Source organism: Lithobates pipiens, unplaced genomic scaffold (assembly GCF_037356315.1).
Source record: "Lithobates pipiens isolate NorthernLeopardFrog02 unplaced genomic scaffold, aLitPip1_a1.2 Scaffold_19, whole genome shotgun sequence".
Classification (NCBI taxonomy): Eukaryota; Metazoa; Chordata; class Amphibia; order Anura; family Ranidae; genus Lithobates; species Lithobates pipiens.
The window spans coordinates 595,224,393-595,252,271 of NW_027507764.1; the positions used below are offsets into that span (position 1 = coordinate 595,224,393).

A 27,879-nucleotide genomic window follows, 5' to 3' on the forward strand; every position below is an offset into this window, starting at 1 on the left:
GATCTGTGACCCTTCCTGACCTGTGAGCTGCCTTCATCGGTGACCTGTGACCCTTCCTGACCTGTGAGCTGCCTTCATCGGTGACCTGTGACCCTTCCTGACCTGTGAGCTGCCTTCACCGGTGACCTGTGACCCTCCCTGACCTGTGAGCTGCCTTCACTGGTGACCTGTGACCCTCCCTGACCTGTAAGTTGCCTTCACTGGTGACCTGTGACCCACTCTGACCCATGAGCTGCCTTCACCATTGACCTGTAACCCTCCCTGACCTTTGAGCTGCCTTCACTGTTGACCTGTGACCCATGTGCTGTCTTCACTGGTGACCTGTGACTTTCTCTGACCCCTGAGCTGCCTTCACTGGTGACCTGTGACCCTTCCTGACCTGTGAACTGCCTTCACCGGTGACCTGTGACCCTCCCTGACCTGTGAGCTGCCTTCACCGGTGACCTGTGACCCTTCCTGACCTGTGAGTTGGCTTCACTGGTGACCTGTGACCCTTCCTGACCTGTGAACTGCCTTCACCGGTGATCTATGACCCTTCCTGACCTGTGAGCTGCCTTCACCGGTGACCTGTGACCCTTCCTGACCTGTGAGCTGCCTTCACCGGTGACCTGTGACCCTTCCTGACCTGTGAGTTGGCTTCACTGGTGACACACTCCTGTTGATCATGGTAAAGAACAAACATCAACCAGAGTTTTGTTTTTTTAGAAAGTAAAGAGACTGGGGGAGCTTTAACAAGAAATAAGAAGATCTCCAAGACAGGAAATGAGGGAACCCGGGGTCACCTGAACAAAAAGTGAGTGAATGCGGGTCACCAGGGCAAGAAAAAAAGGACTAACCCTAAGGACAAGAGATTAAAGGAGTAGGGGTCTCCATGAAAGGAAATTAGGGGAAAGGGTGTCACCAGAACATAAAAAATGAGGAGACCAGGAGACACCTGGGCAGGAAATAAGTGAGTGGGGGTTCCCAGCATAGAAAATGAGGACTGAGACATAGGAATGAGGTACACCATGAAGGACAGTGGAGTGATTGAGGATCTCCGGGAGAGGAAATGAGGGGAGGGCGGTCACTTATGTAGGAAATAAGTAAATGAGGATCGCCCGGAAAGGAAATGATGGGAACAGAAGTCACCAGGACAGGAAATGAAGGTAATAGGGGTCACCATGAAAAGAAAATTAAAGTAGTGGGTGTCATTAAGATGGGAAATTGGTGGAGTCACCAGGATAGGACGTGTGAAGACAAAAAGTCTTCAGGACAGGAAATAAAGGGAATATCGGTCACCAGGACAGGAAATTAGGAAACAGGGGGTCACCAGGACAAAGAAACAGGGAAACAGGGGGTCACCAGGACAACGAAACAGGGAAACAGGAGGTCACCAGGGCCGGAAATTAGGTAGGAGGGATCACCAGGACAATTATATAGGGAAACAGGGTCACCGGGGCAGGAATTAAGGTAGCAAGGGGTCACTGGGACAGGAAATGAGGGGACTGGGGGTCACAGCAAAGGAAATGAGGGGAGTGGGAGTCACCTAGGGTTGCCACCTTACCCCTTTAAAACTAAATACATATTAATTACACAGGGTCTGAGACTAATTCAATGCAGATGAGGCACCAAGTGAGTTTAATGACCACCTAAATCAGCCACAGAACCTGAGTAATTATTTACAGTGCCTTGCAAAAGTATTCACCCCCCCCCCCCCTTGGATTTTTACCTATTTTACAGCCTTTAGTTGAATGTTTTTTTTTAATCTGAATTCTATGTGATGATCAAAACACAAAAGCCTAAGTCGGTGAAGTAAAATTATGAAAATATAAACATAAAACTATTTTTCAGAAATATAAAACTGATAATTGTCATGTACGGATGTATTCACCCCCCTTTGTTATGAAGTCCATAAAAAGCTCTGGTGCCACCAATTACCTTCAGAAGTCACATAATTTGTGAAATGATGTCACCTGTGTGCAATCCAAGTGTCACATGACCTGCCATTACATGGACACACCTTTGTGAAAGGCCCCAGAGGCGGCAACACCTAAGCAAGAGGCACCACTAACCGAACACTGCCATGAAGACCAAGGAACTCTCCAGACAAGTAAGAGGACAATGTTGGTGAGAAGTACAAGTCAGGGTCGGGTTATAAAAAAAAATCCCCAAATCTTTGATGATCTCTAGGAGCTCCATCACATCTATCATAACCAAATGGAAAGAACATGGCACAACCGCAAACATGCCAAGAGACGGCGGCACACCAAAACTCATGGAGCAGGCAAGGAGGGCATTAATCAGAGAGGAGCACAGAGACCTAAGGTGACCCTGGAGGAGCTGCAGAGTTCCACAGCAGAGACTGGAGTATCTGTACATAGGAGGACAATAAGCCGTACGCTCCATAGAGTTGGGCTTTATGGCAGAGTGGCCAGAAGAAAAATATTACTTTCACCAAAAAACAAAATGGCGCGATTTGAGTTTGGGAAAAGGAATGTGGGAGACTCCCAAAATGTATGGAGGAAGGTGATCTGCTCTGATGTATGGAGGAAGGTGATCTGCTCTGATGTATGGAGGAAGGTGATCCGGTCTGATGTATGGAGGAAGGTGATCTGCTCTGATGTATGGAGGAAGGTGATCTGGTCTGATGTATGGAGGAAGGTGATCTGGTCTGATGTATGGAGGAAGGTGATCTGGTCTGATGTATGGAGGAAGGTGATCTGGTCTGATGTATGGAGGAAGGCGATCTGCTCTGATGTATGGAGGAAGGTGATCTGCTCTGATGTATGGAGGAAGGTGATCTGGTGTGATGTATGGAGGAAGGTGATTTGGTGTGATGTATGGAGGAAGGTGATCTGCTCTGATGTATGAAGGAAGGTGATCTGCTCTGACGTATGGAGGAAGGTGATCTGGTCTGATGTATGGAGGAAGGTGATCTGGTCTGATGTATGGAGGAAGGTGATCTGCTCTGATGTACGGAGGAAGGTGATCTGGTCTGATGTATGGAGGAAGGTGATCTGGTCTGATGTACGGAGGAAGGTGATCTGCTCTGATGTATGGAGGAAGGTGATCTGCTCTGATGTACGGAGGAAGGTGATCTGGTCTGATGTATGGAGGAAGGTGATCTGCTCTGATGTATGGAGGAAGGTGATCTGGTGTGATGTATGGAGGAAGGTGATCTGGTGTGATGTATGGAGGAAGGTGATCTGCTCTGATGTATGGAGGAAGGTGATCTGCTCTGACCTATGGAGGAAGGTGATCTGGTCTGATGTATGGAGGAAGGTGATCTGGTCTGATGTATGGAGGAAGGTGATCTGCTCTGATGTACGGAGGAAGGTGATCTGGTCTGATGTATGGAGGAAGGTGATCTGGTCTGATGTACGGAGGAAGGTGATCTGCTCTGATGTATGGAGGAAGGTGATCTGCTCTGATGTACGGAGGAAGGTGATCTGGTCTGATGTATGGAGGAAGGTGATCTGCTCTGATGTATAGAGGAATGTGATCTGGTCTGATGTATGGAGGAAGGTGCTCTGCTCTGATGTATGGAGGAAGGTGATCTGCTCTGATGTATGGAGGAAGGTGATCTGGTGTGATGTATGGAGGAAGGTGATCTGGTGTGATGTATGGAGGAAGGTGATCTGCTCTGATGTATGGAGGAAGGTGATCTGCTCTGACCTATGGAGGAAGGTGATCTGGTCTGATGTATGGAGGAAGGTGATCTGGTCTGATGTATGGAGGAAGGTGATCTGCTCTGATGTACGGAGGAAGGTGATCTGGTCTGATGTATGGAGGAAGGTGATCTGGTCTGATGTACGGAGGAAGGTGATCTGCTCTGATGTATGGAGGAAGGTGATCTGCTCTGATGTACGGAGGAAGGTGATCTGGTCTAATGTATGGAGGAAGGTGATCTGCTCTGATGTATAGAGGAATGTGATCTGGTCTGATGTACGGAGGAAGGTGATCTGCTCTGATGTATGGAGGAAGGTGATCTGCTCTGATGTATGGAGGAAGGTGATCTGCTCTGATGTATGGAGGAAGGTGATCTGCTCTGATGTATGGAGGAATGTGATCTGGTCTGATGTACGGAGGAAGGTGATCTGCTCTGATGTATGGAGGAATGTGATCTGGTCTGATGTACGGAGGAAGGTGATCTGCTCTGATGTATGGAGGAAGGTGATCTGGTCTGATGTATGGAGGAAGGTGATCTGGTCTGATGTATGGAGGAAGGTGATCTGGTCTGATGTATGGAGGAAGGTGCTCTGGTCTGATGTATGGAGGAAGGTGATCCGGTCTGATGTATGGAGGAAGGTGATCTGCTCTGATGTATGGAGGAAGGTGATCTGCTCTGATGTATGGAGGAAGGTGATCTGCTCCGATGTATGGAGGAAGGTGATCTGGTCTGATGTATGGAGGAAGGTGATCTGCTCTGATGTATGGAGGAATGTGATCTGGTCTGATGTACGGAGGAAGGTGATCTGCTCTGATGTATGGAGGAAGGTGATCTGCTCTGATGTATGGAGGAAGGTGATCTGCTCTGATGTATGGAGGAATGTGATCTGGTCTGATGTACGGAGGAAGGTGATCTGCTCTGATGTATGGAGGAATGTGATCTGGTCTGATGTACGGAGGAAGGTGATCTGCTCTGATGTATGGAGGAAGGTGATCTGGTCTGATGTATGGAGGAAGGTGATCTGGTCTGATGTATGGAGGAAGGTGATCTGGTCTGATGTATGGAGGAAGGTGATCCGGTCTGATGTATGGAGGAAGGTGCTCTGCTCTGATGTATGGAGGAAGGTGATCTGGTCTGATGTATGGAGGAAGGTGATCTGCTCTGATGTATGGAGGAAGGTGATCTGCTCTGATGTATGGGGGAAGGTGATCTGGTCTGATGTATGGAGGAAGGTGCCCTGGTCTGATGTATGGAGGAAGGTGATCTGCTCTGATGTATGGAGGAAGGTGATCTGCTCTGATGTATGGAGGAAGGTGATCTGCTCTGATGTACGGAGGAAGGTGATCTGCTCTGATGTACGGAGGAAGGTGATCTGCTCTGATGTATGGAGGAAGGTGATCTGGTCTGATGTATGGAGGAAGGTGATCTGCTCTGATGTACGGAGGAAGGTGATCTGCTCTGATGTATGGAGGAAGGTGATCTGGTCTGATGTATGGAGGAAGGTGATCTGCTCTGATGTATGGAGGAAGGTGATCTGCTCTGATGTACGGAGGAAGGTGATCTGCTCTGATGTATGGAGGAAGGTGATCTGCTCTGATGTATGGAGGAAGGTGATCTGCTCTGACGTATGGAGGAAGGTGATCTGGTCTGATGTATGGAGGAAGGTGATCTGGTCTGATGTATGGAGGAAGGTGATCTGCTCTGATGTACGGAGGAAGGTGATCTGGTCTGATGTATGGAGGAAGGTGATCTTGTCTGATGTACGGAGGAAGGTGATCTGCTCTGATGTACGGAGGAAGGTGATCTGGTCTGATGTATGGAGGAAGGTGATCTGCTCTGATGTATGGAGGAATGTGATCTGGTCTGATGTACGGAGGAATGTGATCTGCTCTGATGTATGGAGGAAGGTGATCTGCTCTGATGTATGGAGGAAGGTGATCTGCTCTGATGTATGGAGGAATGTGATCTGGTCTGATGTACGGAGGAAGGTGATCTGCTCTGATGTATGGAGGAATGTGATCTGGTCTGATGTATGGAGGAAGGTGATCTGGTGTGATGTATGGAGGAAGGTGATCTGCTCTGATGTATGGAGGAAGGTGATCTGCTCTGACCTATGGAGGAAGGTGATCTGGTCTGATGTATGGAGGAAGGTGATCTGGTCTGATGTATGGAGGAAGGTGATCTGCTCTGATGTACGGAGGAAGGTGATCTGCTCTGATGTATGGAGGAAGGTGATCTGCTCTGATGTACGGAGGAAGGTGATCTGGTCTGATGTATGGAGGAAGGTGATCTGCTCTGATGTATAGAGGAATGTGATCTGGTCTGATGTACGGAGGAAGGTGATCTGCTCTGATGTATGGAGGAAGGTGATCTGCTCTGATGTATGGAGGAAGGTGATCTGCTCTGATGTATGGAGGAATGTGATCTGGTCTGATGTACGGAGGAAGGTGATCTGCTCTGATGTATGGAGGAATGTGATCTGGTCTGATGTACGGAGGAAGGTGATCTGCTCTGATGTATGGAGGAAGGTGATCTGGTCTGATGTATGGAGGAAGGTGATCTGGTCTGATGTATGGAGGAAGGTGATCTGGTCTGATGTATGGAGGAAGGTGCTCTGGTCTGATGTATGGAGGAAGGTGATCCGGTCTGATGTATGGAGGAAGGTGATCTGCTCTGATGTATGGAGGAAGGTGATCTGCTCTGATGTATGGAGGAAGGTGATCTGCTCCGATGTATGGAGGAAGGTGATCTGGTCTGATGTATGGAGGAAGGTGATCTGCTCTGATGTATGGAGGAAGGTGATCTGCTCTGATGTATGGAGGAAGGTGATCTGCTCTGATGTATGGAGGAAGGTGATCTGGTCTGATGTATGGAGGAAGGTGATCTGCTCTGATGTATGGAGGAAGGTGATCTGGTCTGATGTATGGAGGAAGGTGATCTGCTCTGATGTACGGAGGAAGGTGATCTGCTCTGATGTATGGAGGAAGGTGATCTGCTCTGATGTATGGAGGAAGGTGATCTGCTCTGATGTATGGAGGAAGGTGATCTGGTCTGATGTATGGAGGAAGGTGCTCTGCTCTGATGTATGGAGGAAGGTGATCTGGTCTGATGTATGGAGGAAGGTGATCTGGTCTGATGTATGGGGGAAGGTGATCTGGTCTGATGTATGGAGGAAGGTGCTCTGGTCTGATGTATGGAGGAAGGTGATCTGCTCTGATGTATGGAGGAAGGTGATCTGCTCTGATGTATGGAGGAAGGTGATCTGGTCTGATGTATGGAGGAAGGTGATCTGCTCTGATGTATGGAGGAAGGTGATCTGCTCTGATGTATGGAGGAAGGTGATCTGGTCTGATGTATGGAGGAAGGTGATCTGGTCTGATGTATGGAGGAAGGTGATCTGCTCTGATGTACGGAGGAAGGTGATCTGCTCTGATGTATGGAGGAAGGTGATCTGGTCTGATGTATGGAGGAAGGTGATCTGCTCTGATGTACGGAGGAAGGTGATCTGCTCTGATGTATGGAGGAAGGTGATCTGGTCTGATGTATGGAGGAAGGTGATCTGCTCTGATGTATGGAGGAAGGTGATCTGCTCTGATGTACGGAGGAAGGTGATCTGCTCTGATGTATGGAGGAAGGTGATCTGCTCTGATGTATGGAGGAAGGTGATCTGCTCTGACGTATGGAGGAAGGTGATCTGGTCTGATGTATGGAGGAAGGTGATCTGGTCTGATGTATGGAGGAAGGTGATCTGCTCTGATGTACGGAGGAAGGTGATCTGGTCTGATGTATGGAGGAAGGTGATCTGGTCTGATGTACGGAGGAAGGTGATCTGCTCTGATGTACGGAGGAAGGTGATCTGGTCTGATGTATGGAGGAAGGTGATCTGCTCTGATGTATGGAGGAATGTGATCTGGTCTGATGTACGGAGGAATGTGATCTGCTCTGATGTATGGAGGAAGGTGATCTGCTCTGATGTATGGAGGAAGGTGATCTGCTCTGATGTATGGAGGAATGTGATCTGGTCTGATGTACGGAGGAAGGTGATCTGCTCTGATGTATGGAGGAATGTGATCTGGTCTGATGTACGGAGGAAGGTGATCTGCTCTGATGTATGGAGGAAGGTGATCTGGTCTGATGTATGGAGGAAGGTGATCTGGTCTGATGTATGGAGGAAGGTGATCTGGTCTGATGTATGGAGGAAGGTGCTCTGGTCTGATGTATGGAGGAAGGTGATCCGGTCTGATGTATGGAGGAAGGTGATCTGCTCTGATGTATGGAGGAAGGTGATCTGCTCCGATGTATGGAGGAAGGTGATCTGCTCCGATGTATGGAGGAAGGTGATCTGGTCTGATGTATGGAGGAAGGTGATCTGCTCTGATGTATGGAGGAAGGTGATCTGCTCTGATGTATGGAGGAAGGTGATCTGCTCTGATGTATGGAGGAAGGTGATCTGGTCTGATGTATGGAGGAAGGTGATCTGGTCTGATGTACGGAGGAAGGTGATCTGCTCTGATGTATGGAGGAAGGTGATCTGGTCTGATGTATGGAGGAAGGTGATCTGCTCTGATGTACGGAGGAAGGTGATCTGCTCTGATGTATGGAGGAAGGTGATCTGCTCTGATGTATGGAGGAAGGTGATCTGCTCTGATGTATGGAGGAAGGTGATCTGGTCTGATGTATGGAGGAAGGTGCTCTGCTCTGATGTATGGAGGAAGGTGATCTGGTCTGATGTATGGAGGAAGGTGATCTGGTCTGATGTATGGAGGAAGGTGATCTGGTCTGATGTATGGAGGAAGGCGATCTGGTCTGATGTATGGAGGAAGGTGCTCTGGTCTGATGTATGGAGGAAGGTGCTCTGGTCTGATGTATGGAGGAAGGTGATCTGGTCTGATGTATGGAGGAAGGTGATCTGCTCTGATGTATGGAGGAATGTGATCTGGTCTGATGTACGGAGGAAGGTGATCTGCTCTGATGTATGGAGGAAGGTGATCTGGTCTGATGTATGGAGGAAGGTGCTCTGGTCTGATGTATGGAGGAAGGTGATCTGCTCTGATGTATGGAGGAAGGTGATCTGGTCTGATGTATGGAGGAAGGTGATCTGGTCTGATGTATGGAGGAAGGTGCTCTGGTCTGATGTATGGAGGAAGGTGCTCTGGTCTGATGTATGGAGGAAGGTGCTCTGGTCTGATGTATGGAGGAAGGTGATCTGGTCTGATGTATGGAGGAAGGTGATCTGCTCTGATGTATGGAGGAAGGTGATCTGGTCTGATGTATGGAGGAAGGTGATCTGGTCTGATGTATGGAGGAAGGTGATATGGTCTGATGTATGGAGGAAGGTGATCTGCTCTGACGTATGGAGGAAGGTGATCTGGTCTGATGTATGGAGGAAGGTGATCTGGTCTGATGTATGGAGGAAGGTGATCTGGTCTGATGTATGGAGGAAGGTGATCTGCTCTGATGTACGGAGGAAGGTGATCTGCTCTGATGTATGGAGGAAGGTGATCTGCTCTGATGTATGGAGGAAGGTGATCTGCTCTGATGTACGGAGGAAGGTGATCTGCTCTGATGTATGGAGGAAGGTGATCTGCTCTGATGTATGGAGGAAGGTGATCTGCTCTGACGTATGGAGGAAGGTGATCTGGTCTGATGTATGGAGGAAGGTGATCTGGTCTGATGTATGGAGGAAGGTGATCTGCTCTGATGTACGGAGGAAGGTGATCTGGTCTGATGTATGGAGGAAGGTGATCTGGTCTGATGTACGGAGGAAGGTGATCTGCTCTGATGTATGGAGGAAGGTGATCTGCTCTGATGTACGGAGGAAGGTGATCTGCTCTGATGTATGGAGGAAGGTGATCTGCTCTGATGTATGGAGGAAGGTGATCTGCTCCGATGTATGGAGGAAGGTGATCTGGTCTGATGTATGGAGGAAGGTGATCTGCTCTGATGTATGGAGGAAGGTGATCTGCTCTGTTATATGGAGGAAGGTGATCTGCTCCGATGTATGGAGGAAGGTGATCTGCTCTGATGTATGGAGGAAGGTGATCTGCTCTGATGTATGGAGGAAGGTGATCTGCTCTGATGTATGGAGGAAGGTGATCTGGTCTGATGTATGGAGGAAGGTGATCTGGTCTGATGTACGGAGGAAGGTGATCTGGTCTGATGTATGGAGGAAGGTGATCTGGTCTGATGTATGGAGGAAGGTGATCTGCTCTGATGTACGGAGGAAGGTGATCTGCTCTGATGTATGGAGGAAGGTGATCTGCTCTGATGTATGGAGGAAGGTGATCTGCTCTGATGTATGGAGGAAGGTGATCTGGTCTGATGTATGGAGGAAGGTGCTCTGCTCTGATGTATGGAGGAAGGTGATCTGGTCTGATGTATGGAGGAAGGTGATCTGGTCTGATGTACGGAGGAAGGTGATCTGGTCTGATGTATGGAGGAAGGTGATCTGGTCTGATGTATGGAGGAAGGTGATCTGCTCTGATGTACGGAGGAAGGTGATCTGCTCTGATGTATGGAGGAAGGTGATCTGCTCTGATGTATGGAGGAAGGTGATCTGCTCTGATGTATGGAGGAAGGTGATCTGCTCTGATGTATGGAGGAAGGTGATCTGGTCTGATGTATGGAGGAAGGTGATCTGGTCTGATGTACGGAGGAAGGTGATCTGGTCTGATGTATGGAGGAAGGTGATCTGCTCTGATGTATGGAGGAAGGTGATCTGCTCTGATGTATGGAGGAAGGTGATCTGCTCTGATGTATGGAGGAAGGTGATCTGGTCTGATGTATGGAGGAAGGTGATCTGGTCTGATGTACGGAGGAAGGTGATCTGGTCTGATGTATGGAGGAAGGTGATCTGGTCTGATGTATGGAGGAAGGTGATCTGCTCTGATGTACGGAGGAAGGTGATCTGCTCTGATGTATGGAGGAAGGTGATCTGCTCTGATGTATGGAGGAAGGTGATCTGCTCTGATGTATGGAGGAAGGTGATCTGGTCTGATGTATGGAGGAAGGTGCTCTGCTCTGATGTATGGAGGAAGGTGATCTGGTCTGATGTATGGAGGAAGGTGCTCTGGTCTGATGTATGGAGGAAGGTGATCTGGTCTGATGTATGGGGGAAGGTGATCTGGTCTGATGTATGGAGGAAGGTGATCTGGTCTGATGTACGGAGGAAGGTGATCTGCTCTGATGTATGGGGGAAGGTGATCTGGTCTGATGTATGGAGGAAGGTGCTCTGGTCTGATGTATGGAGGAAGGTGATCTGCTCTGATGTATGGAGGAAGGTGATCTGGTCTGATGTATGGAGGAAGGTGATCTGGTCTGATGTATGGAGGAAGGTGATCTGGTCTGATGTATGGAGGAAGGTGCTCTGGTCTGATGTATGGAGGAAGGTGCTCTGCTCTGATGTATGGAGGAAGGTGATCTGGTCTGATGTATGGAGGAAGGTGATCTGGTCTGATGTATGGAGGAAGGTGATCTGGTCTGATGTATGGAGAAAGGTGATCTGCTCTGATGTATGGAGGAAGGTGATCTGGTCTGATGTATGGAGGAAGGTGATCTGGTCTGATGTATGGAGGAAGGTGATCTGGTCTGATGTATGGAGGAAGGTGATCTGGTCTGATGTACGGAGGAAGGTGATCTGGTCTGATGTATGGAGGAAGGTGATCTGGTCTGATGTATGGAGGAAGGTGATCTGCTCTGATGTATGGAGGAAGGTGATCTGGTCTGATGTATGGAGGAAGGTGATCTGGTCTGATGTATGGAGAAAGGTGATCTGCTCTGATGTATGGAGGAAGGTGATCTGGTCTGATGAGACTAAAATTGAAAATTTTGGCCATCAAAGAAAACACTATGTCTGGCGCAAACCCAACAAAGAACATGGTGGTGGCAGCATCATGCTGAGGGATGTTTTTCAGCAGTCAGGACTGGGAAACTGGTCGGAGTTGAGGGAAAGATGGATGGTGATAAATACAGGGATATTCTTGAGCAAAACCTGTAGCACTCTGTGTGTGATTTGAGGTGAGGACGGAGGTTCACCTTCCAGCAGGACAATGACCCCAAACACACTGCTAAAGCAAAAGTTGAGTGGTTTAAGGGGAAACATGTAAATGTGTTGGAATGGTCTAGTCAAAGCCCAGACCTCAATCCAATAGAAAATCTGTGGTCAGACTTAAAGATTGCTGTTCACAAGTGCAAAACCATCCAACTTGAAGGAGCTGGAGCAGTTTTACAAGGAGGAGGAATGGGGCAAATATCCCAGTGGTGAGATGTGGGAAGACTCAGAGACTTATCCAAAGCGACTTGGAGCTTTGATAGCCGCAAAAGGCGGCTCTACAAAGTATTGACTTTAGGGGGGTGAATAGTTTTTCACATTGACTTTCTGTTATTTTGTCCTATTTGTTGTTTGCTTCACAATAAAAGAAAAAAAATCTTCAAAGTTGTGGGCGTGTTCTGTAAATTAAATGATGAAAATCCTCCAACAATCCATATTAATTCCAGGTTGTGAGGCAACAAAACACGAAAAATGGCAAGGGGGTTGAATACTTTTGCAACGAATTGTATGTGTTTGGTTTTAAAGGGATGAAGTGGCAACCGTAGGGTCAGCAGGACAGGAAATAGCAGGACTGGGGTTCACAGGGCAGGAAATGAGGGCACTGGGGGTCACAGGGCAGGAAATTAGATAACTGGGGGTCACAGAAATAGACAGCAAACGAAAATCGTCGCTCCAGGTGAGAGACTCCAGACACAATGAATAATGTAAGACTCCTCAGGCAATGAGAGGACTGGGGGTCACAGGACAGGAAATGATAGGACTGGGGGTAACAGGACATGCGATGATGGGACTGGGGGTCACAGGACCGGCAATGATGGGACTAGGGGTCACAGGACAGGCAATGATCGGACTGGGGGTCACAGGACAGGCCATGATAGGACTGGGGGTCACAGGACAGGAAATGAGGAGACTGGGGGTCACAGAAGAGGAAATTATGGGACTGGGGTTACAGGACAGGAAATGAGGAGACTGGGGGTCACAGAACAGGAAATTATGGGACTGGGGGTCACAGGACAGGCGATGATGGGACTGGGGGTCACAGGACAGGCAATGATGGGACTGGGGTTCACAGGACAGGAAATTATTGGACTTGGGGTCATAGGACAGGCGATGATGGGACATGGGGTCACAGGACAGGCGATGATGGGACTGGGGGTCACAGGACAGGCGATGATGGGACTGGGGGTCACAGGACAGGAAATTATTGGACTTGGGGTCATAGGACAGGCGACGATGGGACTGGGGGTCACGGGACAGGCGATGATGGGACTGGGGGTCACGGGACAGGCGATGATGGGACTGGGGGTCACAGGGCAGGCGATGATGGGACTGGGGGTCACAGGACAGGCGATGATGGGACTGGGGGTCACAGGACAGGCGATGATGGGACATGGGGTCACGGGACAGGCGATGATGGGACATGGGGTCACGGGACAGGTGATGATGGGACTGGGGGTCACAGGACAGGCGATGATGGGACTGGGGGTCACAGGACAGGCGATGATGGGACATGGGGTCACAGGACAGGCGATGATGGGACATGGGGTCACAGGACAGGCGATGATGGGACATGGGGTCACAGGACAGGCGATGATGGGACATGGGGTCACAGGGCAGGCGATGATGGGACTGGGGGTCACAGGACAGGCGATGATGGGACATGGGGGTCACAGGACAGGCGATGATGGGACTGGAGGTCACAGGACAGGCGATGATGGGACTGGGGGTCACAGAACGGGCGATGATGGGACATGGGGTCACAGGACAGGCGATGATGGGACTGGAGGTCACAGGACAGGCAATGATGGCACATGGGGTCACAGGGCAGGCGATGATGGGACTTGGGGTCACAGGACAGGCGATGATGGGACATGGGGTCACAGGACAGGCGATGATGGGACTGGAGGTCACAGGACAGGCGATGATGGGACTTGGGGTCACAGGACAGGCGATGATGGGACATGAGGTCACAGGACAGGCGATGATGGGACTTGGGGTCACAGGACAGGCGATGATGGGACATGGGGTCACAGGACAGGCGATGATGGGACTTGGGGTCACAGGACAGGCGATGATGGGACTGGAGGTCACAGGACAGGCGATGATGGGACATGGGGTCACAGGGCAGGCAATGATGGGACAGCCATGAAATCTTACAAATATTTTGAAGTGTAAACAGAAATAATGATGATTTCTTACCTGCTCGCTCTCTTGCAGTACGGAGGTCATCCTGAACCCGTTCCTGATATTATTCTTCTTATGAAGGTTCTCCATCACCAGCTGCACCGCCTTGCTCTGGAGGTTGGACATTTCCTCCGGGACGTCTCCCCGGACACTCAGGACCAGCAGAGTGGAGAGAATGCCCCAGGAGATGGCGGACGGCGCCATGGCGGTCCTCTGAGGGGACAGATCTGTGTGTGGAGGACGGAGGATTGGAGAATCTCACTCAGAACCACAAAAACGCACCAAATCCAGAACTTTCCATGTGCTGAGAGCTGGGGAGGATCCCGGGAGGAACGTCTGTCCACAATATTGATTCAGGAATGCCGACGAGTGCCGACACGACGAATCCGTCACCGAGGACTGACTGATGATTGACAGGTGAAATCTGAGCAGAGAGGACGGCGGATGGAGGACCCGAGAGAGATGGAGGATAATAATAATGATAGAGAGTAACAAAATAGAATGTGGCCGGTGATGTGCCGCCATCCCTTCATTTACAGTGCCTTGCGAAAGTATTCGGCCCCCTTGAACTTTTCAACCTTTTGCCACATTTCAGGCTTCAAACATAAAGATATAAAATTTTTATTTTTTGTGAAGAATCACCAACAAGTGGGACACAATTGTGAAGTGGAATGAAATCTATTGGATAATTTAAACTTTTTTAGCAAATAAAAAACTGAAAAGTGGTGCGTGCAAAATTATTCGACCCCCTTTACTTTCAGTGCAGCAAACTCACTCCAGAAGTTCAGCGAGGATCTCTGAATGATCCAATGTTGTCCTAAATGACTGATGGTGATAAATAGAATCCACCTGTGTGTAATCAAGTCTCTGTATAAATGCACCTGCTCTGTGATAGTCTCAGGGTTCTGTTGAAAGCGCAGAGAGCATCATGAAGACCAAGGAACACACCAGGCAGGCCCGTAATACTGTTGTGGAGAAGTTTAAAGCCTGATTTGGATACAAAAAGATTTCCCAAGCTTTAAACATCCCAAGGAGCACTGTGCAAGCCATCATTTTGAAATGGAAGGAGTATCAGACCACTGCAAATCTACCAAGACCTGGCCGTCCCTCTAAACTTTCAGCTCAGACAAGGAGAAGACTGATCAGAGATGCAGCCAAGAGGCCCATGATCACTCTGGATGAACTGCAGAGAACTACAGCTGAGGTGGGAGAGTCTGTCCATAGGACAACAATCAGTCGTACACTGCACAAATCTGCCCTTTATGGAAGAGTGGCAAGAAGAAAGCCATTTCTCAAAGATATCCATAAAAAGTCTGGTCTAAAGTTTGCCACAAGCCACCTGGGAGACACACCAAACATGTGGAAGAAGGTGCTCTGGTCACATGAAACCAAAATCCAACTTTTTGCCCACAATGCAAAACGATATGTTTGGCGTAAAAGCAACACAGCTCATCACCCTCAACACACCATCCCCACTGTCACACATGGTGGTGGCAGCATCATGGTTTGGGCCTGCTTTTCTTCAGCAGGGACAGGGAAGATGGTTAAAATTGAGGGGAAGATGGATGCAGCCAAATACAGGACCATTCTGGATGAAAACCTGTTGGAGTCTGCAAAAGACCTGAAACTGGAACGGAGATTTATCTTCCAACAAGACAATGATCCCAAACATACAGCAAAATCTACAAAGGAATGGTTCACAAATAAACGTATCCAGGTGTTAGAATGGCCAAGTCAAAGTCCAGACCTGAATCCAATCGAGAATCTGTGGAAAGAGCTGAAAACTTCTGTTCACAAACGCTCTCCATCCAACCTCACTGAGCTCCAGCTGTTTTGCAAGGAAGAATGGGCAAGAATTTCAGTCTCTCGATGTGCAAAACTGATAGAGACACCCCAAGCGACTTGCAGCTGTAATCGCAGCAAAAGGCGGCTCTACAAAGTATTAACGCAAGGGGGCCGAATCATTTTGCACGCCCCACTTTTCATTTTTTTATTAGTTAAAAAAGTTTCAAAAATCCAATAGATTTCGTTCCACTTCACAATTGTGTCCCACTTGTTGGTGATTCTTCACAAAAAATAAAAATGTTATATCTTTATGTTTGAAGCCTGAAATGTGGCAAAAGGTTGAAAAGTTCAAGGGGGCCGAATATTTCCGCAAGGCACTGTATATGTCCATACACCCAATTTATTTCTCCTGGGAGGTTAAATGAGGCACAACACATACGACTGATGAAAAACTCGTTCCCAACAATGTTATTTAATAAATGGATACAAATTGTATACAAAAGGAGCATAAAATGGTAACAAGCTGATTTGTAATGAATCCGTATTAATACATTTCATACATATTTAAATACGAGGCGTGTCTAAAAGGTTGGGTAAATAAAATGGTATCAAAAAAACAAACAAAAGCGAAAATACAAAGAAAAGACCTTCAAAATAATCGCCGTCCTTCACAACACACTTTAGGGCAACGTTCGTGAAGGTTCCGGAAATTGTCGGCAATGGCCGCTTTAAGAATCGATCGCGGGACCGCCGTCACCCATTCTTGGATGATACCATCTTTGTCGAAAAAAGGCGATTAGACATGAGCACTGCCGAAAAATTTGTTTGTTTTCGTTTCATTAGTTTTTTGTTTTTTTTTTGTTTTTCAGGTCATTCGTTATGGTCAAAATTCATTATTTCAAATAAATTCATAGCTTCGGGAAAAATTAGAATTTGGTCCATTCACTTATGTGCGGTGTTCATTATTTCGATCATTTGTAAAAATCCAAAAATTCTAAAATATAAAAATTATAAAATCCCAAAATATCAACCAAAATCCGAAAGTTTCGAAAAAAGAACGAAAATTTGAAAATCTGAAATAATAACGAACTAAATAATAATAACTATTAAATTAAAGGTATCGGAATTTCCTTTTAAATTTGGCTGTTGGTGAAACGTAACAAATACAAATTTATCCAAAGCTACGAATTATCCGAAATATTGAATGTCACATATAAAACAATCAAACGTAACAAATTAACCACTTCAATACCGGGCTATAGTCATATGACGTTCCGTAGATGGGATCTCCCATCCTGGGCGGGCGTCATATGACGTCCTCGGTATCTCGCCGCTCCTGTGGGCGCCCTGGGGGCCCGCAGAGCGGCGATCGTGGATGAGGTGTGTGCCTCGGACACAGCCCATCCCAGATCGGGGTAAAGAGCCAATAAAAAAATGTCTCTTTACCACGTGACCGGCTGTATCCAATCACAGCCAGTCATATGTATTTCCCATGTGCACGGCGCTCATGCACGCCCCTAGGGGGCTCACAGAGCGGCGATCGGGGATACGGCTTGTCACCCTGACACAGCCCAACCACAATCGCAGTAAAGAGCCAATTTCATTGTGTGTGTCCAATCACAGCCGGTCACAGAATGTGAACAAACTGCGGTAACGAGATGTTACCGGGTTCTCCTCCTCACATAACGATCGTGTGTGAGGAGGAGATTGCGGTAACATATCGTTACTGCTTACAGTGTACACCAACCACACTGATTGCCCCCCCAATAAAGAACCCACAGCCCATCTGAGTACCTGTCAGCATCCATCAGAGTACCCGAGTACCAGTCACCAGCCCATCAGAGTACCTGAGTACCTGTCCCAGTTCATCTGAGTACACGAGTACCTGTCACTGCCCATCTAAGTACCTGTCAGCATCCATCAGAGTACCAGTCACCAGCCCATCAGAGTACCTGAGTACCTATCTGTAGCCCATCAGATTAACCAAAGTACCTGTCACCAGGCCATCAGAGTACCCAAGTACCTGTCACCAGTCCATCTGATTACCTAAGTACCTGTTACAGCCCATGTCAGTACCCGAGTACCAGAGTACCTGTCACAGTATATCTGGGTACCTAAGTACCTGTCACAGCCCATCTGTCAGGAAACGTTCCCTCCGCTGGTAATATCAATCATTTGGCATGCAGTACTGCGATCCACCAGCAGGTGTCTCCTGCTGGAATTATGTCATCTTTGGTCCGCAGTACTGGTGTCCACCAGCGGAGGGATCCTGGCAGTATGGAGCAGGTATTGCCCTCTGCAGTCAGGCGTCACATGACTGACAGCAGCCATTATAAATACCCGGCAAGTTCATATACACATCGCCTTGGTATTGTCCTTGAGCCCTGACCTGCAGCCTGTTTGATCCCTGATCCCTGATCCCTGATCCCTGATCCCTGATCCCTGATCCCTGATCCCTGCATCCCTGCATCCCTGATCCCTGCATCCTGCCTCCTGTACCTGTTTCCTTCTCCTTGTCCCCCCATCTGCTGACCTCCTATTTTATGACCCCGGCCTGGCTTGACTACGATTCCGGTACTCCCTTTTGTTACATATACTGGTTTATTTACTGTTTGGTTGTTTGGTTTGTTCACTTGGTTCGTATTGGTGGTGTGTTCACATTTATATGCGTTTGCTTAATAAATTTACCTTCACTTATTTGTGTCTGGTTCACTTTGTCGCAGTCACACAGTTCTGGTCACATCTGGTTCATGACAGAATACCAAGGCCATTCCTGACCAGAAGTGGCTGCACAGGGGAACCATTTGCTTCAGTTTGGTTGCAAACATGAAAGATGCCAGCAGAGAAAAATAAATGATCTCATCAGCAGAGAGTGGTGATTATTGCCGCCAGGCTTTGAAAGGATGGTCTAGTGACCAGTTGTTTGCAGCTATGCGTTTGGCTCACTCCCTGGTTGATCAGGGTTATACATTGTTTGAGGAGGTGCAGCCTTTGATAAAGATCTGTACTGAGCTAGCCCTGCCCTGTATCCCAGATGGCCGTGATGATTTCACTCCTCCTTTTGATATGAATCAGGTTGTATCTTTAGTATGGCTTTTTGAAGATGATCCTGCTGATTTTTGTGAACACTACTCAGCCTGTTCCCCACAGGTGATTGCTGAGTGCATTGTATCTGCTCAGTCTTTTGTTAGACAGGGAGGCTTAAAACTTCAGTTTGTACAACCCATACTTTCAGCATGGTCTGACATGGTGCAATCATCCCCAGCCAAACAATCCACCTCTGCCATCAGGTATGAGCCTACCCAAAAGTATGTTTCCCCACCAGCCATGTCAACCTCAGTTGCAGCCCAGTACACGCTGCTCCCAACCAAATACTCCTATCCAGTCTCTACTCCCTGTACTTACCCTGCATTCAACCCACCTGCCTCCTCTCCGCTGTCTACAAACCCACAAGTTCTTTCCCCAGCTACTGGTACCTCTTCTCTGCCATATCACAATCCTCCTTTCCAGTCTGCTGCACCCCTTATTTACAGTCCTGCAGTCACCTACAGAGCTTCAGTGGCTAAGCCAAAGAAAAAACGAAAGTTTTTCCCAACCAAAATGGTCTTACCATTAACCCAACCTGCCTCCACACCTACCAATCTGTCCCAGCCCGGAGTGCCAGAGCCGGAGTTCCAGCCTGATGTCCCGGCCTTCCAGCCTGACGCCTTCCAGCCTGATGTCCCGGCCTTCCAGCCTGACGCCTTCCAGCCTGATGTCCCGGCCTTCCAGCCAGACGCCTTCCAGCCTGATGTCCCGGCCTTCCAGCCAGACGCCTTCCAGCCTGATGTCCCGGCCTTCCAGCCAGACGCCTTCCAGCCTGATGTCCCGGCCTTCCAGCCAGACGCCTTCCAGCCTGATGTCCCGGCCTTCCAGCCAGACGCCTTCCAGCCTGATGTCCCGGCCTTCCAGCCAGACGCCTTCCAGCCTGATGTCCCGGCCTTCCAGCCAGACGCCTTCCAGCCTGATGTCCCGGCCTTCCAGCCTGATGCCTTCCAGTCTGATGCCTTCCAGTCTGATGCCCCGGCCTTCCAGTCTGATGCCTTCCAGTCTGATGCCCCGGCCTTCCAGTCTGATGCCTTCCAGTCTGATGCCCCGGCCTTCCAGTCTGATGCCCCGGCCTTCCAGTCTGATGCCCCGGCCTTCCAGTCTGATGCCTTCCAGTCTGATGCCCCGGCCTCCCAGTCTGATGCCTTCCAGTCTGATGCCTCGGCCTCCCAGTCTGATGCCTTCCAGTCTGATGCCCCGGCCTTCCAGTCTGATGCCTTCCAGTCTGATGCCCCGGCCTTCCAGTCTGATGCCTTCCACTCTGATGCCCCGGCCTTCCAGTCTGATGCCTTCCAGTCTGATGTCCTGGCCTCGCAGTCTGATTCCTTCCAGTCTGATGTCCTGGCCTCGCAGTCTGATTCCTTCCAGTCTGATGTCCCGGCCTCGCAGTCTGATTCCTTCCAGTCTGATGTCCCGGCCTCGCTGTCCGACGCCTTCCAGTCTGATGTCCCGGCCTTGCAGTCCGATGCCTTCCAGTCTGATGTGCCTGCTGTCCAGCCTGATGTGCCCGCCTTCCAGCCTGACGTGCCGCTGCCCGCCTTCCAGCCTGACGTGCCACTGCCCGCCTTCCAGCCTGACGTGCCGCTGCCCGCCTTCCAGCCCGATGTGCCAGCTTCCAGGTCCGATGTGGTTCTGTCTGCTGCCCTGCTTGAAGTGTCCATTACCCAACCTAATGTGACTGTGCCTATAGCCCAGCTTGACGCAGTGGACTTTCCCCAGCAACTGCTAGTTGGAGCGTCCGGAGGTCGCTCCTTTGAGGGGGGGTACTGTCAGGAAACGTTCCCTCCGCTGGTAATATCAATCATTTGGCATGCAGTACTGCGATCCACCAGCAGGTGTCTCCTGCTGGAATTATGTCATCTTTGGTCCGCAGTACTGGTGTCCACCAGCGGAGGGATCCTGGCAGTATGGAGCAGGTATTGCCCTCTGCAGTCAGGCGTCACATGACTGACAGCAGCCATTATAAATACCCGGCAAGTTCATATACACTTCGCCTTGGTATTGTCCTTGAGCCCTGACCTGCAGCCTGTTTGATACCTGTTACCTGATACCTGATACCTGATGCCTGTTTGTTACCTGTTACCTGTTACCTGATACCTGTTACCTGATACCTGTTACCTGATACCTGTTACCTGATCCCTGTTACCTGATCCCTGTTACCTGATCCCTGTTACCTGATCCCTGTTACCTGATCCCTGCATCCTGCCTCCTGTACCTGTTTCCTTTTCCTTGTCCCCCCATCTGCTGACCTCCTATTTTATGACCCCGGCCTGGCTTGACTACGATTCCGGTACTCCCTTTTGTTACATATACTGGTTTATTTACTGTTTGGTTGTTTGGTTTGTTCACTTGGTTCGTATTGGTGGTGTGTTCACATTTATATGCGTTTGCTTAATAAATTTACCTTCACTTATTTATGTCTGGTTCACTTGTCGCAGTCACACAGTTCTGGTCACATCTGGTTCATGACACCATCTGAGTACCCGAGTACCTGTCACAGTCCACCTGAGTACAGAGTACCCAAGTACCTGTCACAGCACATCTGAGTACCTGTCAGCATCCATCAGAGTACCCGAGTACCAGTCACCAGCCCATCAGAGTACCCGAGTACCTGATTACCTGTCACAGCCCATCTGATTACCTGAGTACCTGTTACAGCCCATCTGAGTACCCGAGTACCTGTTACAGCCCATCTGAGTACCCGAGTACCTGTCACAGTATATCTGAGTACCTGAGCACCTGCCGCAGCCCATCTGTGTACCTGTCACAGCCCATCTGAGTACCTGTCACAGCCCATCTGAGTACCTGTCACAGCCCATCTGAGTACCTGTCACAGCCCATCTGAGTACCTGTCACAGCCCATCTGAGTACCTGTCACAGCCCATCTGAGTACCTGTCACAGCCCATCTGAGTACCTGTCACAGCCCATCTGAGTACCTGTCACAGCCCATCTGAGTACCTGTCACAGCCCATCTGAGTACCTGTCACAGCCCATCTGAGTACCTGTCACAGCTCATCTGAGTACCTGTCATGACCCATCTGAGTACCTGTCACTTCCCATCTAAGTACCTGTCAGCATCCATCAGAGTACCCGAGTACCAGTCACCAGCCCATCAGAGTACCTGAGTACCTTTCTGTAGCCCATCAGATTACCCCAAGTACCTGCCACCAGCCCATCAGACTACCCAAGTACTTATCTGCAGCCTATGCCTCATAGAATATATGTTGGGGTGTTTGCTTTCCAAAATGGGGTCATTTTGTGGGTAATTCCATTGTCCTGGTGCACCAGGACCTTCAAAAGTGTGATAGTTAGGAATGAAATGAGATCTGTAATTTATGCTCCTAGAACGCCTGAAGGTACTACTTCAATGTTGGGCCTCTCTATGTAGACTGGCTGTGTAAAAGTCTTACACATGTGGCACTGCCCTACTCTGGAGGAGTAGCAGAAAGTATTTAGGGGTGTAATTTTTGCTAAATACATGCTATGTGTTAGAAATATCTTATAAATTGACAACTTTGTGTAAAAAAAATAATTTAATTTTTTTACCACGTTTTCTGAAGACTTCTGTAAAAAAAGTGAACCGTTCAAAAGACTCACTATGCCTCATAGAATATATGTTGGGGTGTTTGCTTTCCAAAATGGGGTCATTTTGTGGGTAATTCCACTGTCCTGGTGCACCAGGGCCTTCAAAAGTGTAATAGGTGGTTAGGAAATTAGAGGTGTAATTTATGCTCCTAGAACACAGTGGTGAAGTGGTTAGCACTCTCACCTAGCAGTAAGAAGTTCAAATCCCAACCACGACACTACCTGCCTGGAGTTTGCATGTTCTCCCTGTGCCTGGGTGGGTTTCCTCCGGGTACTCCAGTTTCCTCCCACAATCCAAAGACATGCAGGTAGGTTAATTGGCTTCTGTCCAAAATTGGCCCTAGTATAAGAATGGGGACCTTAGATTGTGGGCTCCTTGAGGGTAGGGACCAATGTGAGTGTGCAATGTACAGGGATAGGGACAATTGTAGACACTCCCTCAGCATTGGACTGGTGTCTTTATTCAACCTTACCAACCCCAAGAAACTATGAAACACCTGATGGTGCTCCCTGCATGTTGGGCCTCTGTATGTGGCCAGGCTGTCTAAAAGTCTCACACATGTGGTATTGCCATACTCGGGAGGAGTAGCAGAATGTGTTTTAAGGTGTCATTTTTGCTATATACATGCCATGTGTTAGAAAAATGTTATAAACTGACCACTTTGTGTAAAAAAAAAAAAAAAAAAAAAAAATACGTTTTAATTTTCTTTCCATTTCTTCAGAAGACTTGTGGAAAAAAATGAACCATTCAAAAGACTCATTATGCCTCATAGAATATATGTTGGGGTGTTAGCTTTCCAAAATGGGGTCATTTTGTGGGTCATTCCACTGTCCTGGGACTCCAGGGCCTTCACAAATGTAATAGGTGGTTAGGAAATTAGAGGTTTAATTTTATGCTCCTAGAACACCTGAAGGTGCTCCCTGCATGTTGGGCCTCTCTATGTGGCCAGGCTGTGTAAAAGTCCCACACATGTGGTATCGCCATACTCAGGCAGGAGTAGCAGAATGTATTTTGGGGTGTAATTGGAAATATGCTGTGTATGAGAAATAACTTGTTATTATGACAATTTTGTGAAAAAAAAAAAAAAATTCTTAATATTCCCAAGAATTGGGGGAAAAAATTACAAATTCAAAAAACTCACCATGCCTCTTGCTAAATACCTTGGACTGTCTACTTTTCAAAAAGGGGTAATTTGGGGGGTATTTGTACTGTCCTGACATTTCAGGGCATCTAGAAATGAGATAGGCCGTCAGTACATCAGGTGTGATCAGATGTGATCGATTTTCTATGACTTGCACCATAGCTTGTAGACTCTATAACTTTCATAGAGACTAAATAATATCCACTAGTGTGGGTTATTTTTTACCAAAGAGATGTAGTGGTATAAGTTTTGGCCCAAATTTATGAACAAAAATGACTTATTTGCAAAATTTTATCATAGAAACTAAAAAAATAAGTGTTTTTTTTTTTTCTTCAAAATTTTTGCTCTTTTTTCACTTATGTCGCAAAAAATAAAAAACCCAGTGGTGATTAAATACCACCAAAAGAAAGCTCTATTTGTATGAAAAAAATAATAAAAAATGTGTTTTGTTTGTTGTGTTTGTTGTTGTTAATAATAAATAATGATAATAATGAAAACTTTTTATTATTATTATTTATTATTAATAATATTAAATAATAATACAAATGTTGTATTATTATTAATAATAATAATATTATTATTTTTTATTATTATTATTAACCACTTCAATACAGAACATTTATACACCCTTCCTTCCCAGACCAATTTTTAGCTTTCAGCGCTCTCACACTTTGAATGCCAATTACTCAGTCATGCAACACACAGTGTTGCATGACTGAGTAATTGGCATTCAAAGTGTGAGAGCGCTGAAAGCTAAAAATTGGTCTGGGAAGGAAGGGTGTATAAATGTCCTGTATTGAAGTGGTTATTAATAATAATAAAAAATAATAATAATATTATTAATAATAATATTATTAATAATAATAATAATACAACATTTGTATTATTATTTACTATTATTAATAATAAATAATAATAATAAAAAGTTTTCATTATTATCATTATTTATTATTATTATTCATTTGTTATGTTCCATTTAGATGCAGCATTCGTTATTTCGGATAAATTCGTATTCGTTACATTCACTAACAGCCAAATTTGAAAGGAAATTCCAATTTCCATAATTTAATAGTAATGATTATTATCAGTTAGTTATTATTTCAGATTTTTCAAATTTTCAGATTTTGGTTCCTTATTTTCGTATTTTTTCCTTTTTCAATTTTCAGATTTTCATTCTTATTTTTGGATTTTCAAATTTCTGAATGTTTGCATTTTTCGGATTTTATTTTTTTTTTCGGAAAAAATTGTTAAATGGGTTTTCTTTAATTTGAATATTTCCAAATTTGTCGAATTTAAACGAATTCATTACTAAATGACTTGCACATATCTAAAGGCGATCAACATTGTCTTGACCTTGTTCATATGGATGCTGGGGGAGGGCAGCCCCCCCCCCCTCCCCCACTGTGTCCCCAGCAGGGAAATGGATTACCCAGAAAATACAAAAACACAGTAAAAGTCATAGAATTGTATTCATACAAATTGGTTAAAAAAGAGAGACCTTTGTCCATGCATTTAATAAATACAATATTTATGATGTCATCCACAAAGCAGATGCTTTGTGGATGACATCGGTTTTCCTCCCAGGTGCCCCCAGTCCTCTGCTGGAGGCCAAAACCTGAGATGGTTCTGGGGGGTTAACTGCCCCCCTTCCCTCTCTGGGCCGGCCCCGCACTTCCTCTGCCTCTCCTCCTCTTCCCTGTTTTTCTCCTCCACTGTCATTCCAAGAACCCTCCAGAGATCCGACGGACCCCCTGCAACCCAACCGGAGCCACAGACCAGACACACGTATGTATTATATACTCCATATACAGACCAGACACACGTATGTATTATATACTCTATATACAGACCAGACACACGTATGCATTATATACTCTATATACAGACCAGACACACGTATGTATTATATACTCTATATACAGACCAGACACACGTATGTATTATATACTCTATATACAGACCAGACACACGTATGTAGTATATACTCTATATACAGACCAGACACACATATGTATTATATACTCTATATACAGACCAGACACACGTATGTATTATATACTCTATATACAGACCGGACACACGTATGTATTATATACTCTTTATACAGACCAGACACACGTATGTAGTATATACTCTATATACAGACCGGACCCACGTATGTATTATATATTCAGACCAGACACAGGTATGTGTTATATATTCTATATACAGACCGGACACACGTATGTATTATATACTCTATAAACAGACCAGACACACGTATGTATTATATATTCTATATACAGACCAGACACACGTATGTATTATATACTCTATATACAGACCAGACACACGTATGTATTATATACTCTATATACAGACCGGACCCACGTATGTATTATATATTCTATATACAGACCAGACACACGTATGTGTTATATATTCTATATACAGACCGGACACACGTATGTATTATATACTCTATATACAGACCGGACACACGTATGTGTTATATATTCTATATACAGACCGGACACACGTATGTATTATATACTCTATATACAGACCAGACACACGTATGTATTATATACTCTATATACAGACCAGACACACGTATGTATTATATACTCTATATACAGACCAGACACACGTATGTATTATATACTCTATATACAGACCAGACACACGTATGTATTATATACTCTATATACAGACCGGACCCACGTATGTGTTATATATTCTATATACAGACCAGACACACGTATGTATTATATACTCTATATACAGACCAGACACACGTATGTATTATATACTCTATATACAGACCAGACACACGTATGTATTATATATTCTATATACAGACCAGACACACATATGTATTATATACTCTATATACAGACCAGACACACGTATGTATTATATATTCTATATACAGACCAGACACAGGTATGTGTTATATATTCTATATACAGACCGGACACACGTATGTATTATATACTCTATATACAGACCAGACACACGTATGTATTATATACTCTATATACAGACCGGACACACGTATGTATTATATACTCTATATACAGACCGGACACACGTATGTATTATATACTCTATATACAGACCGGACACACGTATGTATTATATACTCTATATACAGACCAGACACACGTATGTATTATATACTCTATATACAGACCAGACACACGTATGTATTATATACTCTATATACAGACCAGACACACGTATGTATTATATACTCTATATACAGACCAGACACACGTATGTATTATATATTCTATATACAGACCCGGCATCAGAAACACACACAGTGCCTTGAAAAAGTATTCATAACCTTTGAAATTTCCCACATTTTTGTCATGTTACAACCAAAAACATAAATGTATTTTATTGGGATTTTATGTGATGGACCAACACAAAGTGTCACATAATTGTGAAGTGGAAGGAAAATGATAAATGATGCAAATAAATATGTGAAAAGTGTGGGGGAGGGGCATTTGTATTCAGCCCCCTTTACTCTGATACCCCTAACTACAATCTGGTGGAACCGATTGCCTTCAGAAGTCACCTAATTAGTAAATAGAGTGCACTCTCTCCATTGGGTGTGGGTTGTAGGAGGCCCACTGGAAGGTGTCGTGGAGTCTTATGCCGCGTACACACGGTCGAACTGTTTGACGTACTTAGTCCGTTGAAACACATTTCAGCGGACAATCCGCTCGTGTGTGGGCTTCAGCGGACTTTTTCAGCGTGCAGTCCGGAGTACTAAGAATTTCGGATTTTCCAAAAATCTGTCCGTCGTACTTTGGTTTCAGCGGACAATACGGTCGTCAGTAGGCTAGTTCGACGGACTAAGTATGGCGCATGCCCAGAAAGGATTTACACGGCGGAAGGGTGCATTGCTGTGTCTTGGACTTCCTATTTCTAGTCCCGTCGTACGTGCTGTACACGTCATCGCGCAAGCTTTCGTCGGACTATTTGTGTATCCGTGTGTGGTCAAGTCCGTTCAGTGGAAAGTACGACGGACTGTCCGTCGGATTGTATGACGGACTAAGTACGTCAAACAGTTCGACCGTGTGTACGCGGCATTACTCTGAGCACACACGGGACAGGCAGCTACGAAGGCAGTAACATCAGCCCGTAGACTAGGCCACCAGAATTGTTGGGCGATGAGCCCAAATGAGTTGATTCTTCCCAGGATGGGCAGCTGCCTTGGGAGAATGATAAGTCTGGAGCACTGCAGTACGGAGACTCTCGGGGACAAAGCAGCGGTCACAAGGTTTATCAGGAGGAGCATTGACCTGAGCAGCAAGAAGTAAGACTGGTGCGAACCGTAGCCAAGATACGATCAGGAGGAATCACCGGAACCGGAACCGACTCCGACTTGGAAGTGGAGGAAAAT

At 46.7% G+C, this 27,879-nt stretch overlaps 3 protein-coding genes across 5 annotated transcripts in view; 2 read left to right on the forward strand and 1 right to left on the reverse strand.

Moving 5' to 3' along the window:
* LOC143997816 (retinoic acid receptor responder protein 2-like) overlaps nucleotides 1–14,307 on the reverse strand; it is a 46,168-nt gene extending 31,861 nt beyond the window's left edge. The window contains exon 1 of one of the 2 annotated variants that reach the window (XM_077493631.1): nucleotides 13,899–14,307. In XM_077493631.1, the coding sequence (XP_077349757.1) occupies nucleotides 13,899–14,087 (189 nt within the window). In that variant the 5' untranslated portion in view covers nucleotides 14,088–14,307. The remainder of the gene's footprint in view (nucleotides 1–13,898) is intronic. The other variant, XM_077493630.1, reaches the window with a different exon arrangement.
* A 10,826-nt stretch (nucleotides 14,308–25,133) lies between these two features.
* LOC143997817 (retinoic acid receptor responder protein 2-like) overlaps nucleotides 25,134–27,879 on the forward strand; it is a 112,919-nt gene continuing 110,173 nt past the window's right edge. Inside the window, exon 1 of the mRNA XM_077493635.1 lies at nucleotides 25,134–25,268. The gene's annotated coding sequence lies outside the window, so the exon portion shown is untranslated. The remainder of the gene's footprint in view (nucleotides 25,269–27,879) is intronic.
* Nucleotides 26,599–27,879, forward strand: part of LOC143997815 (retinoic acid receptor responder protein 2-like) — a 30,518-nt gene continuing 29,237 nt past the window's right edge. Inside the window, exon 1 of one of the 2 annotated variants that reach the window (XM_077493628.1) lies at nucleotides 26,599–26,741. In XM_077493628.1, coding sequence (XP_077349754.1) covers nucleotides 26,633–26,741 — 109 coding nt within the window. In that variant the 5' untranslated portion in view covers nucleotides 26,599–26,632. The remainder of the gene's footprint in view (nucleotides 26,742–27,879) is intronic. The other variant, XM_077493629.1, reaches the window with a different exon arrangement.